Source organism: Chelonia mydas, chromosome 2 (assembly GCF_015237465.2).
Source record: "Chelonia mydas isolate rCheMyd1 chromosome 2, rCheMyd1.pri.v2, whole genome shotgun sequence".
In the NCBI taxonomy this organism is placed as follows: Eukaryota; Metazoa; Chordata; order Testudines; family Cheloniidae; genus Chelonia; species Chelonia mydas.
The window spans coordinates 111,658,813-111,672,575 of NC_057850.1; the positions used below are offsets into that span (position 1 = coordinate 111,658,813).

At 39.5% G+C, this 13,763-nt stretch overlaps 1 protein-coding gene across 5 annotated transcripts in view; it reads right to left on the reverse strand.

The window, feature by feature from the left end:
• Positions 1-11,312, reverse strand: part of SYCP2L (synaptonemal complex protein 2 like) — a 51,441-nt gene extending 40,129 nt beyond the window's left edge. For 3 of the 5 annotated variants that reach the window (XM_043540117.1, XM_043540120.1, XM_043540116.1), the window contains exons 1-9: positions 10,497-10,576; positions 9,017-9,082; positions 7,951-8,088; positions 7,734-7,853; positions 6,390-6,494; positions 1,952-1,976; positions 985-1,070; positions 745-833; positions 403-437 (exon numbers count right to left, since the gene is read on the reverse strand). In XM_043540117.1, the coding sequence (XP_043396052.1) occupies positions 403-437; positions 745-833; positions 985-1,070; positions 1,952-1,976; positions 6,390-6,494; positions 7,734-7,853; positions 7,951-8,088; positions 9,017-9,082; positions 10,497-10,505 (673 nt within the window). In that variant the 5' untranslated portion in view covers positions 10,506-10,576. Of the gene's footprint in view, positions 1-402; positions 438-744; positions 834-984; positions 1,071-1,951; positions 1,977-6,389; positions 6,495-7,733; positions 7,854-7,950; positions 8,089-9,016; positions 9,083-10,329; positions 10,452-10,496; positions 10,577-11,142 lie in introns of those variants that run through there. The other 2 variants (XM_043540118.1, XM_043540119.1) reach the window with 2 other exon arrangements.
• Positions 11,313-13,763: the final 2,451 nt, after the last annotated feature.

A 13,763-nucleotide genomic window follows, 5' to 3' on the forward strand; every position in this document is an offset into this window, starting at 1 on the left:
ATATTGGACAAAACAGATGAAACTCATAAGTTTTATTTTTAAAATGGTAAATAGGTAGATGCACTTCTTAACCACTTAGCAGGCTAACAGAACAAAATGCTAACACCAGACGCTGATCTTCCACATATTCAGTTTTGACTTACTATACATTTTTTATGTGTATCACAGCATAACCTTTCCTACCATTTAATTACTTGAGTGTTTTTAAAGTCAGTATTAGTAGCTTTCCGGTGCAAGAATGAACTTGTCCGAAAATATATTTCATTTTGATTGTTGAGGAAAATAAAAATTATGTTCAAAAAGTTAAAAATACAATATGAAGTATAACAAAGTAACAATTCATTAGGGATTTTAGGGGGAAAGAGTTTCAATTCATGAAAATAATGACTAAGTATTTCTTACCACCAACCTCCAGAATTGTTTTTGCAAGATCTTTCCTGAAACAAACATAATCCATTAATGTTTTTTCCTTCCATTTTAATCCATTCAAAGCATATGGACAGTAAAAAATACATATTTTTTCTATAACGTTGAACAAAAGTGCAATCACTCACTAAATGCTCATGATTAAAATAAAATGAGAAGCTTGCAACTTTTATCCACGCTTGTACAATCCATCATCTTTTCACCAATTAGGATCTATCTATAGATTACCGCCTCAGATTGTTGAAAAGCAAGTTACACATCATAACTAAATGCTTTTCTTGTTGCAACAAATGTTACAGTTGCTGTAGAGATACTTACGTAAGCGAACACATTTCTTCAGATGTAGGAAATTTTCTTCTCTCTTCCCGTGGTACACTGTCAAGCATAGAGTTCAGAGTCCTCAAAGCCTTTTTTCAGGGATTTTTTTGGGAGAGGTGGGGGAGGGTGGGAGGGAAGATGGTAGAAAGAGACAGTATGGAGAAGAGGAGAAATAAGTCATTAAAACATATTTTTATTGTTAACATTTTACATACATTTGTATTCTCACTCGAGTCTCACCTCCTGCCGAAGCGCACAGCCAACATTTGTTTCAGTCACTAGCTGTCCAAGGTCAGGTAAGAATGAATCCAGCAACTGTTTCTTTCCTTAGGAGAACAATCAAAGTATTACATCTGGCGTAAGGCTTGTCTACACACACAGAACTGCACTATTTTAGCTATACCAGTATAGTTGAAAGAGTACAACTGCCTAGCCTGGATGCAGTTATACTAGTATAAGGGGGCTTCTACATGGTAAGGTGAATAAGCTATTCAGAGAGAAGTCTCCTTTATATAGTTAAAACTGTACCCCTGCTAGAGGGGTTGTACCAATTTAACTATTTCAGTAGAAAAATCACACCTCTAACCAAAATAGTTAAATTGATCCAAAAAGTGTGTAGACCAGGCTATTAAACAAGCATGTTCTGAATAATGCGGTTTCTCCTCTGCTTTAAAAATAGCAGGCTGTAAGAGGAGTAAGCAACTTATCTCTTATTCCGTGGGGATGCCCATCTATATGTAATTCCCTTTTGCAATTCTTATTAACCCAGAATTCTAGTTTCTAGACACAGACAAATTATAAAACTACACAGCCATTTTCAGTGGCAAATGGTCTCTTTTAAAAATATTCTTGGGCGGAGAGGGGGAAGAGATCGTCAGGGTTTTGACTATACTAAACCCATTTCAATGGTACCATTTACTTCGGAACAAGCAAAATACTTACTACAAAGAATTTGAAACAAAATATTTCATTTTAGTTGTAGCACTAGCAAGGCTACATGTTCTCAGTATATCCCAATAGTTACTAAAAAGGTTTAATACTCTTATTTGCATGTTACAGGAAATTTTACTGTAAAAATAGTTATACATGTGGCTTTGGATGAACTCTTACCCATACAAGGTCTATTTTCCCCCTTTTTTAAAAAAATGATATAAAGAAAATGTTACTGAGACATGTGCAGAATAAAAGTATTTGGGAAATCACTGACCTTCACTGTTGCATTTGCAAATGACCTGATGGGGGGGGAAAAAAAAAAAAGGTGAATCTAGATTACATACTGGATACAGTAATAATAAACAGTTCTAGTAAAGTGAACTGCTGTGTGTTTATGCAGCCACCACCATCCCATTCACCCCTCACTGGCATTTCTGAGACACTTAAGCACCCTAATAGAGTATAATTTCAATTTTACATCCAGATAAACCCTCCAGAAGTGCAGTTATGTTAATTAAAATTGTTCACTAAAACCCTTATATATTGAGATTTGCAGAAGCACTTAAGGGAATCCTCATGAACTTCAAAGGGATTTGGGTGCCTAATTCCCTTAGACCTGGTTCCTTTGAAAACCCAAACCATAGTGGGAAAAAGTGTTATTTTTGCCATCTATTTGTATATATACACCATTGAAACTTGTATGGTATAGTGCTAACTGTCATAACAAGACATTAATATCTGAAGCATATCTGAAGTTTTGGGGGAAATTTAAGTAGTTTTAGAAAGTCAAACTGACCTGGTTTAAAGTGGACATGAAGGCTGCTATTAAAAAATAAAACAATTATATATAACAAATGGAAGAAAGGGGAAAGTGATAGTAATTAATATAAATCAGAATTTGGGAATTATACAAAATCTATAAGGGAAGCCAAGGGAGACACGGATAAATTCTTGGCGAGCAGAATTAGTGATAATAAGGAGTTTTTAAAAATATATTAGGAACAAACAGAATCCTGACAATGATATCAGCTCATTACTAGATGGAAATGGTAGAACTATCAATAATAATGTAGAAAAGGTGGCAGAATTAAATATTTTGTTCTGTATTTGGGGGAAAACAGATGATATAATCATATCATATGATGATAACACTCTGTCCATTCCACTAGTAGCTCTGGAGGATGTTAAGCAGAAGGTACTAAAGTTAGATTTCTTTAAATCATCCACTCCAGATAACTTGCATCCAAGAATTTTTAAAGAGCTGGCTGAGGAGCTCACTTCATCATCAATGTTGATTTTCCATAATTCTTGGAGCACTGGGGAAGTTCCAGAAGAATGAAAGAAGCTAATGTTGTGTTAATTTTTTTAAAAAAGGGTAAATGGGATGACTTGAGTAATTATAGGCCTGTCAGCCTGACATTGATCCTGGGCAAGATAATGGAATGGCTGATATGGGACTCAAAGAATATAAAAAGGGTAATGCAATGAATGCCAATTAACGTGGGTTTATGGAGAATAGATCCTGTCAAACTAGCTTCATATCTTTTTTTAAATAAGATTACATGCTTGGTTGAGAACGGTAATAGTATTGATGTAATAGATTTAGACTTCTGTAAGGCCTTGGACTTGGAACTGCATGACATTTTGATTAAAAATTAGAATGATATAAAATTAACATGGCACACATTAAATGGATTTAAAACTACCTAAATGATAGGTCTCAAAATGTAACTGCAGACAGGGAATTATCATTTAACAAGTGTGTTTCTAGTGTGATCCCACAGTGGGTCGTGGTGAGCTCCCAGGTGACACTGTGGCCAAAAGAGCTAATGAAATCCTGGGATGCATAAACAAGGGAATCTTGAGTAGGAGTACAGAGTTTATTATACCTCTGTATTTAGCATTGGCAGGACCACAGCGGAATACTGTATTCAGGTCTGTTGTCCACAATTGAAGAAGGATGCTGATAAATTGGAAAGGATTCAGAGAAGAGCCACGAGAATGATTGAAAGATTAGAAAACATGCTTTATAGGATAAGTCTATACTGCAACAAAATACCCGTGGTTGGCCTGTGTCAGTGGACTTGGGCTCATGGAGCTCAGACTGCAGGACTATAAAATTGCAGTGTAGACATTTGACTTTGGGCACCTGGGGTCCAGCACATTCCTGCACCCCTACGCTGCAATTTTATAGCCCCACTGAATGAGCCCAAGTCCACTGATATGGGCCAACCATGGGTATTTTACTTCAGCGTAGACATTCATAGGGATTAGACTCAAGGAGCTCATCTATTTAGTTTAACAAAGAGAGGATTAAGGGGTGATTTGATTACCGTCTATAAGTATTTACATGGGGAACAAATATGGAATAATTGGCTCTGGACGCTAGCAGAGAAAGGTGTAACATAATCCAGTAGCTGGAAGTTGAAGCTAGATAAATTCATTCTGGAAATAAGGCGTACATTTTTAACACAGAGTAATTAACCATTGGAACAATTCAGGAAGGGTCATAGTGGCTTGTCCACCACTCATAATTTTTGAGGTCAAGATGGGGTGTTTACTTTAAAAGATCTGCTCTGGGAATTATTTTGGGGAAGTTCTAAGGCCTGTATTATAAAGGAGGTCAGACAAGACCTTGGAATTTATGAATGGAGACAAATGAAGGCACACAAAAGGAACTGACCTAAAAAATGAGGATAGGAAGACAAAAACTAGAATATAATGCAATTATGTATTTTTAATTTTAAAATATATGAATTGCCCCCTGTACCCCCAACCATGCATAAATTATGGATACAATTCCACTTCTGGGTTTATTAGTGGCCTGAACAAGACAATTTAGCTCCACCAAAGTATCTTTTATAATGTCTTAATTATAGGAAGACTTCAATTATGATTACCTGCAATTGCTAATTGTGCATTTACTGTGGCCAAAACAGGTTTTGATATGTAGACTTCACTGTACAGCTCAGCTCATGTACAGCAAAATAGGGGATGACATTTTCTATATACACATAGATTGCAAGATAGCTTATACAAACCATTTTCCAGTTCTCAATAATAGAAAAAAAATGCTTCTTTTCTGATAGTCAAAGCCTTAGCACCCTAAACTTAATAATTTTAATCACATTTGCAATGAAAATGAGAGAAATTAGAGCGGATTAAAGATTGAAATTTCTAAACCACAGAAAATTCTGATATTTCAACATTTCTTTTTGTCCTGAATTGGGGATGAAAAATCAGTTTGTTTGTGGAATGTTCAGAAAAGTGTCTATTCAACAATGCTGAAAAGTTTTGTTTAGGCCTGATTCAAGATTAATTTGTCTGCCCCTGAATGGCCAGACTACATCTTCTGTTATTCACTGTGATCACAGGACTCCCATTCTATGTTATGACAGTTAAAGAAAAGCGGAGACCATGGTGCACCACTGGAGATGTAGTCTGGCCAGGCAAACCAGAGGTGGAGATTAGGGTATCAGTCACCTTTACTACAATTCTCATGAGGCATTGCAGCAGCTCAGAGAGACAGATTACACGTCTCATTTTGGCTTGGGTCAACATTTCAACTCTGTTTGACTAACTGAAATGTTTCAGTTTGGATCAGCCTGACATGAAATATTTTCTTTTCATTTCTGGGAGAGGAGGGGTACAAGAATGTCAACAAAAAATCAAAAATTTCAAGTGGATTTTTTTTTTTTATTTTGCAGGATCTACGTTTTCATCAAAAAAACATTGATGGAAAATTCCCAGCCATCAGGTATGGTTAAAGGGATCAACAGACAGAACATTTAACTTACTCTAGAAGTATTAGATAGGTTTCCCATCAGGGCACAAAACTATCTGCTCATAAAAGTGAGCACTAACATGTATTAAAATCCAAATTAGTAATAGCCACTCCTTTCTAACGTCTCTTTTTTTAAAGGAGGAGCTTTTTAAGAGATGCCTCCTTGACTACCTAGGATTGTAAGATATACTCATACTCAGTTATAACCTTTCAAATTGCTATTACACATTAGGAACATCTCAAAATTTGGAACACATTCGTGAGGGGAGCATTCAAGGAAAAGGCATAACACCACTGTGCAAGTTCTGTGTTTATGTGCTTTTCTGCTTGTTTTCTGAGCTACAACAGTCCTTTATCTCAAATGTATTTCTCAAGAAACAACAAAAGGGTGCCAAAAGTTTCCTTAGGTTTTTTCCTTAAGTTTGTTGAGTTATTTAAATAAAAATGGTGTTCATTTTGTTAAAAAAAAAAAAAAAGAAAAGAAAAAAAGGCAAATTCTGGTGTTTCTTTTCTACAATGGTGGTGTTCTGAAAAAATAAACTGCCTTTCTAGTAGGCTGCTCTAGGATCCATTTCAAACAAGCTTACTGTAGCTCTTACTTCTTTTTACCATCTACCCCCAGCTGCACCAGTGCAAACCCATAGTTCCGTTTACAGTGGTGCAACACGATTTGCACAGGTGCAGTATACCCTGGTCTCAAAACCATACCATGCTACATGGTATCTGTATTATGGAGTTACATGGATACAACTAAGACCCAGATTTTTAAAAGGTATTTAGGCATTGCTGTGCTCACTATTGAAACATTTAATAGATTTAGGAGCCTGAGTAACTTAAATTGCTGCAGTAGAAGATCACTAGTAAGTGGAGGGGCGCGGGGGTTTCTCCAAAGAAGAAAGCAAACTGATTTTTGAGTGTGTGTACTTACCAATGCAGAGTCAAAGAAATCTTCCACAAGTCTCAGCAGAGATTTATTCTTTGCTGGCTCTATGAGGATCAAAAATTCTCTTGTTCTTTCAAACCAAGATACCATGTAAAAATTAAAATAATTAATAAAGCAGAGATTGCTAACAACAATTCAGCTGTATGGATTTTCACCTCAGGTGCATCAGTGGCTTGATATATTACACGAACACGCAAGATTGCTTGATCACTGAGCTTAGCAGTGCCACATTACATTAAAGAAAAGGAGTACTTGTGGCACCTTAGAGACTAAGGTCTTCATCGGATGAAGTGAGCTGTAGCTCACGAAAGCTTATGCTCAAATAAATGTATTAGTCTCTAAGGTGCCACAGGTCCTCCTTTTCTTTTTGGGAATACAGACTAACACGGCTGCTGCTCTGAAACTTTACATTAAAGGTGACTCGTAAGTGAAATTAGTAGAATCCCATCTTTTTAACAGTACTTTGTGCTATTATTATTATTATTATTGCCTCCCCCTGCACCCACTAGTTAAGAAAAAAAAGTAACAGTGAACAGCAGTTTCTTTTTTCAGCAGCTCACCTTTCCTCTGCCTTTATGGTCCCGTGAAATCTACATCCCCACTGCATCTGACCCCTGCTCTGCTGTCATGCTCCAGCACACACTATGCTGGTGACATTATAGCTATTGGGGAACTCTTCTGAAGGAAGTCTTTTTTTTATTCTCTACTGAGGGTTTTGCAACGTCTCTTTATTTTATAAAGAAATGCTGTTAAACCATGTGAAATGATACACAAAAGGACACCTTTCCATCCTGTATAGGTTACAGGGAGATCTAGGATTCTGTAGAGGTTTTGTAGTAGGCGCTTGTAAGGGCTTTGCAGAAGCTAGTTGGCCAGCCTGCAACAGTGGATTGCACATTGCAGGACCTAAAAGGAACCAGGTGAGGAGAGAAATAATTTCAGCTCACATGCAGACTGTCCCTCAACCTGGTTAATGGTGAGTATTCAGTACATTGTTTATAAAAAGTTTTTATAAAAACTTTTTAAAAGTAAGACTGCTTTCTTTTAAATACTATATAAATAGTATAAATAGCAATATATACTAATGCTTCTATTCTAAGCAATGCAAACCAAATGTAATATTTAACTGAAATTGAAGACAAAGCAATTAAAAAAGCCCTCTCAGTTTGGTGACCTAGTTCATTTCATCCATTAAAAATTATCCCTGGGATTTGATTTCAAAACAGTCACATCCTAATGTTTTCTCTAAAATAAAATAAAATAAATAAATCTCATCTCAACAAATGTCAGTCATTTGATTACAAAACTAAATGTGAATATTATACTTATCTTTGGTATCAGCCCTTGCTGAATAAGCAAGCTCGCCCCTTCTTGAGGATCACTTTTAAAGTACATCTGAATGCATTTCAACAACAAGGAAACATTTTGGAATTCATTCTTGTCCAACTCCTATAAAACATTTTCCACCATATTTTCACTAACATACTTGTCTAAGATAGTAATTATTTGAGTTTTAAAATGATACAGTATAAATTATGCTACTTGCCTTTTTCAGCACTTTGTCAAGTTGGTTAAACAATTGTTTGCTGTATTTTTGAGGAGAGTAAATTTCTTTTTCTTCAAACAGTTCATTTATTTTCTGAAATCCCTTTCCCTTGAAAGCATCAGTTATGAGTGATTCAAGCTGCGAGGGAAACCATGAAGAATGATCACTTTGAAAATAATCTTTATTCTTTGAAAAAAAATGTAGTTTATCTTCCCACCTAAAGCTCTTTTAATTGTTGTAGCACTTGTTATGGCGTGGGGGGCAGGAGGGGGAGAGAACAGGACTTTCAATGAGAATTAGAGCATTAGATTTTTAACTTGTATATCACTTCCTGTAAAAACATGGGCATAAATTTTAAAAAGTGACTAGTGATTTGGCATGTTTCAATTTTTCAGCTTTTAACTTCAGGCACCATCAAAGGGCCTGATTTTCAGAGAGTGGATACTCATAATTCTTCCAACTCAGACATTTCTTAACTCATTTTATCACTTCTTAGCATTCTCTAGCCAAAAGATGAAGTTGATAGTCAGTTATCTACTTGACTTGTAAATACTGCTAAGATACCAAAATTAACTGATGCCACCTCCATTTAAAAATTTACTTTTTCAAAAAACTTTGTTTTTATATACATTGCCCATTTGTGTGTGTGTGTGTGTGTATACATATATATATATATATATATGTATACACACACACATATACATACACACACAGTTATGCAGATGACTATGGCCCTGTTCCTGAAGTCAGGGGTCCTGTCCAGGCATATCTGAACCCATGGATGGACTTCTATCCAAGTACATCAGATGGATTCACTAGCATAGACCAACTGCAGAATTAGGGCCTACATTTGGCTCATAGCATATTAGCCTTCTTGCTAAATGTTCTGTTGCATATACAAACTGATGGAAATGGAAAATGTATGTCATTATTTATTCACTTTTTTGATCACATAAAATTAGGCAGTTGAGAGTATGTTGAAAATTGATGTATATAAGATCATGTCAGTAATGGCTGTTCAAAAGAAGGTGAAACAGTTTGTAGAGGGTTATTAAAAAGTATTTACATAGTATTCTGTTCTGGATGCCATGTTTTCCTTTATCTCACTGCTCTGTTCTTGACTTTCTTCCTCCTTTAAATTAAAAGGAAAAGGAAAAAACGGCACTCATTGCTGCTCAAAAAGTGAAAAAATGTACTTGGTTATCAAAATCTCTTTTGATCAGCTATTTTTACTTTCATGTTTTTAAGACACTATTTCAAAATTTCTCCCCAATCTTTCAAACTACCATTGCTTAAAAGTAATAACTAATCACTAAAACAAAATTATAAATATGGCAAGCCGGGTTCTCATTCCATTACAGGCCACTCTGCAAATATGCAGTTTTACAATCAAATTCTAAATTCAATTATTCCCTCCCCAGCCCCATCATAAGAGTTTCCACAACGGGGGGAGGGGGGACTGCAGCAGTTGGAATGGTAACAGTCCGCCAAAACAAAGACAAACAATGTATGTGGAAGAAAAGTCTTGCTACTAATTTACAGAACCAACATAAGTTTTATAGTTACCATTTCCCAAATTCTGTAAATGAAAGTTTAACACAATTAATCTTATTTAATTTTGCTCTAAAAGCTACAGAAATCTTCATTTAAAAATAATCCCTCCCTCTCCCCATCATCATAACAGTTGGGATAAAGTGAGCTGTAGCTCATGAAAGCTTATGCTCAAATAAATTTGTTCGTCTCTAAGGTGCCACAAGTCCTCTTTTTCTTTTTCTGAATTCAGTGGTAGATTTTAATATCCAAGGACAAACAGGGAAGAGCTCTCAGCTCTGGAATTCATTTCCCTGATTTTCTTCCAGGGCCAAAAGCTTTTGGCCTTTAGGTCACACCAAAGGCCAGAAGCACTAAATTGAGGGCTAGTTTTTATTGCATAAATAGCCATTATTGACACCATGATTCCTGCACTATATTTTTGTTTGTTTAACCAGAGACAGATCTTTGCAGTGGGGACATCTGAGGTGGTAAATCAGCATCCTTACAGTGCAGACCAAGAGACACATGGAACTGCGTGGGGTAGCATGCCTACAGGGATCCTTCTTTGCCTTGGGGGTGGAGGTGGGGTGGAGAAGAAGAGGATGATTTGAAAGGGACGAACAACAGGGATCAGACCTTAAAACCATGCCACTAAATGGACACCGAGGGCTGGGGGCGATGGGCCAACCGATTTTAAAGCCAGTTAGAGGGCTAGAGCCCCTTTCCCAGGCAAAGGGGACTAAGAGCGAAGGGGGGGAATTGGAGAGGGGCCCAGCGCAGAAGGCCGGTCCCTTTTGCACTTGGGGGGAGGAGATTTGGAAAAGGAGGAGTCAGAGCCCCCTTTACCTGCCACAAGAGGCGAGGGACAGCCCCGGGGGCGGTGGGAAGAGGAAGGTGAGAGAGAACGAATACCCCCCGGCAGGGATAGCGGGAGAAAGATAAGCCCCTATCAGCTAATCCATGGGGCAGGAGCATTTCCCGATCTCGACCCCCGGCACCGCGCGCGCACTCACCTTCAACATGGTGCAAACCCCCGGGGAAGGGAAGAGGCGACCGCGAGCCACCCCAGCTGCACCCTTAATGAGACGCCGGGCAGCCCTCGTGTACTGCCCAGGTGCAGCTGGTTACGCAGCCCGGGGCGCCCCCTGCCTCGCTCGAGGGGACAGCTCGGCTTGGGCCAGGGACCCAGGCCCGGGAAAGGGGAGCCCACAGAGATTCCGCCTGGGGGCGCTTCTCGCTACTGAGCGTGTCTCCAGCCTGAGCAGCGGGCATGGCGCTTTGCGCCCCTCCAGGGGACAGGAATGGGGACCGACCCCGGGGAGCCCGCTGCAGGCTCTGCATGGCAGGGAACTTAGATCTCCTCACAGAGCACTTACAGTGAGGGCTGGTTTCCAGAGGAGGGAAGTAGCAAGGGTATTTCTCCCTTCCCCGGTAGGGGTGTGTGATTTGGGGGTAGGTTCCCCTCCGCTAAGCGAAGGGAGACATGGAGGCTGCAGTAGGACCGCAAGATTTGACCGGTGATTTGCAAACTTGTTATATCGGGGGAGCATTGTAACTCTGTGTAATAAATTCAGCAGTATCTCACAGTACAATTACGGATGTTTTGAAGGTAGGGAGAGTTGTACAATAGAGAGCTCATGTAGATGCTACTGCACTAACCTTTAAGTTGCAACCAACTGCAGACCAAGGAGCCTGAACACCAATCCTTGGCTTCTGTCGCACTACTCATTAATAAGGATTACTCCCAGCAGTTAGTTTGAGGAAGAGGCCCAGGGATTTGTAATAATACTTCTTCAGAACTAATACAATTAAAAGCTAACTACTGTTCAAACCCATGAAACACTTTGTAGGATCAAGGCCTTCGATTGGAAAACACTTGAAGCACATGCCTGACTTTATTCATATGGGTCCCATTTAAGTCAATATGTTTAAGTAAATATATGCAGGTGTTTAATTGCAGGATTAGGCTTTAACTGGTTAGGAAGAGAAACAATGAAACCGACTCCACACAAAGTGAACAAACTGAAAAAGAGGAGAAAATATTTTTGCTAATCTTTCAGTTTTAGAAACCTTAAAGGCCACTTGCAACTATACTAAATAAAAAATTTGCAGACTATTTCCAAATTGAGTGCGTTCTTTCAAAGCTGATACTAAATACATAACACATGTGAGACCGCTAGATGGTATTCATAAACTGTTCAGGAGGGGCCTGAAAACTTTTTTTTTTTTTTTTAGTAAAATAAATATACATTGGGCCTGATTACAACTGTGCAAAGTAGCAAAATACTACTAAATAAGAGCTTTCCACTTACGCTGACAATCGTGTTTTACATGCACTTTGCACAGGTGCAAATGACGGCAGGGGCGCAAGGCAGTGGTGAACCAGGCGCCTCGATGACAATGATTTCCCCCGTTACGCGTGCCCCCGTCGCTGGGCGAACGGTCTCACCGGGTTTTCGCAGGCACTTCCCTTCTCCAGCATTATTTTATTTTGAATGACTGCTCAGTGCTTTTCTTCAATGATATGGTCAGGCCAGGGGGGGTAAGTGCTTGACATTTAAACTGGAATTAGCGATCCACGCCTTCCTGGAGAGATCCTCTCCGTCCCCCCAGCCGCCTAACAAAGGAGCAAGGGCCAAGGGCGTCTGTCCCGTAGCCCAGCTCAATCCACGGCTGCCCAGGGCAATCTGTGCCAGTGGCGTCTCGGGGCACCCTCTGGGGACGGAGTCGCTCTGCAGGCTTCTCCCCCTGACATCCCCTCTCAAAGGGATGGGGTCCTTGGCACAAGGGGCTCTGCTGTAAAGTTAGGGCAGACTCAGACAGCAAGAACTTTTCCGTGGGCTCCCTACGGCATCGGCAGTGAACTTCCTTGCTCCCCTGGAGAGGATTTTCCACGATTCTACTCGAATAGCACTAGAGACAACTAACCTTCCCTCCCAGCTCAGTTGAGACTGCAACGACCACTTCTACAAGTGGGGCTAGGAGGGGTTCTCTGACCCTAATTGTTTTGGACCCAGCCCTTCTTCGGTTAATCAATGGGCGCTTTGCTATTGACTCAATTTCTTGGAGCGTGGAAATTGCCCAGTTAAGAAAGAACGTTCTTATTAGCCAGATCCGGTAGTCTGAACTCTGGCCCAAACACCCGCGGCCTCACTGGGGAGTTTCGCCTGTGGAAAGACGGCGGGCATCTGCTCCTACATCTTACAAATGCTTCGCTACAGCTGGCCGTTGTAGCCCGGGGGTGGTTATGCTAAACATTAACAACTACAATTCTTTCCCTAATCTCCGTCAGATTTTAGGAAAGAAAATCTCTCCTGAACCCATTAGGGGCGGGAACCGGGGCCTTTTCTGCAATGGAGAAGGAAGAGTCTTCTTTTGCAGTGGCCAGCTCAGATCGGAATTATTTTTGTGTGAAAAATGTTACACAACCCCAAAAGTTTTATACAGCTAAAAGGACACACGATAGACAGTTGAACAAAGTAGTTAAGGGGATTTTTTTTTTGAGTGCCGTTGTGAGCAGAAGAGGAGAAGCGGGACCCTTGCTGGCTTTAGGATTTATCTTCCTATTTAAAGGACGAAGGGAACTGCCATTAAATTAAGGCGAAAATGTTGTATATTTCACAGGTGAACGAAAGCGGAACTTAGTTAGCCATTCGGAAATTCTGTGGCAAGGCACACAACGGTTTCACGCAGATGTCCAGTTTCCTTCCAGCTAAAAGATCAAGCTGGCTTCCAATGTCTTGCCACATCTCCATGCTATTAAGCGACAAAAATGTTTTACTTATTAGGTTTTCTAATGAAAGAGTAAAAATAAAAAGTTCTTTCTTTAAAGCACACCGAGTATTGTCATGCAACGATAGTACAAGTTCCACGGAAGACGCTGCTACGCGTTGATGAAAGTAATCGTTGTTTTATTTCTTAATGTAGAGTAGTGTAACCATTTCCAATAATGACAGGTTTCAGAGGAGCAGCCGTGTTAGTCTGTATCCGCAAAAAGAACCGGAGTACTTGTGGCACCTTTGGAGACTAACAAAGTTATTTGAGCATAAGCTTTCCTGAGCTACCGCTCGCTTCATCGGATGCATGCAGTGGAAAATATCCGATGAAGCGAGCGGTAGCTCCGGAAAGCTTATGCTCAAATAAATGTGTTAGTCTCTAAGGTGCCACAAATCCTCCTTTTCTCATTTCGAATAAGTGTGTGTAGAAAGGGCACAGATATGAACAGTACAACAAATTAATTCGTAAGAGCAGCATTTTTTCTTGGGATATATGCATAAAGC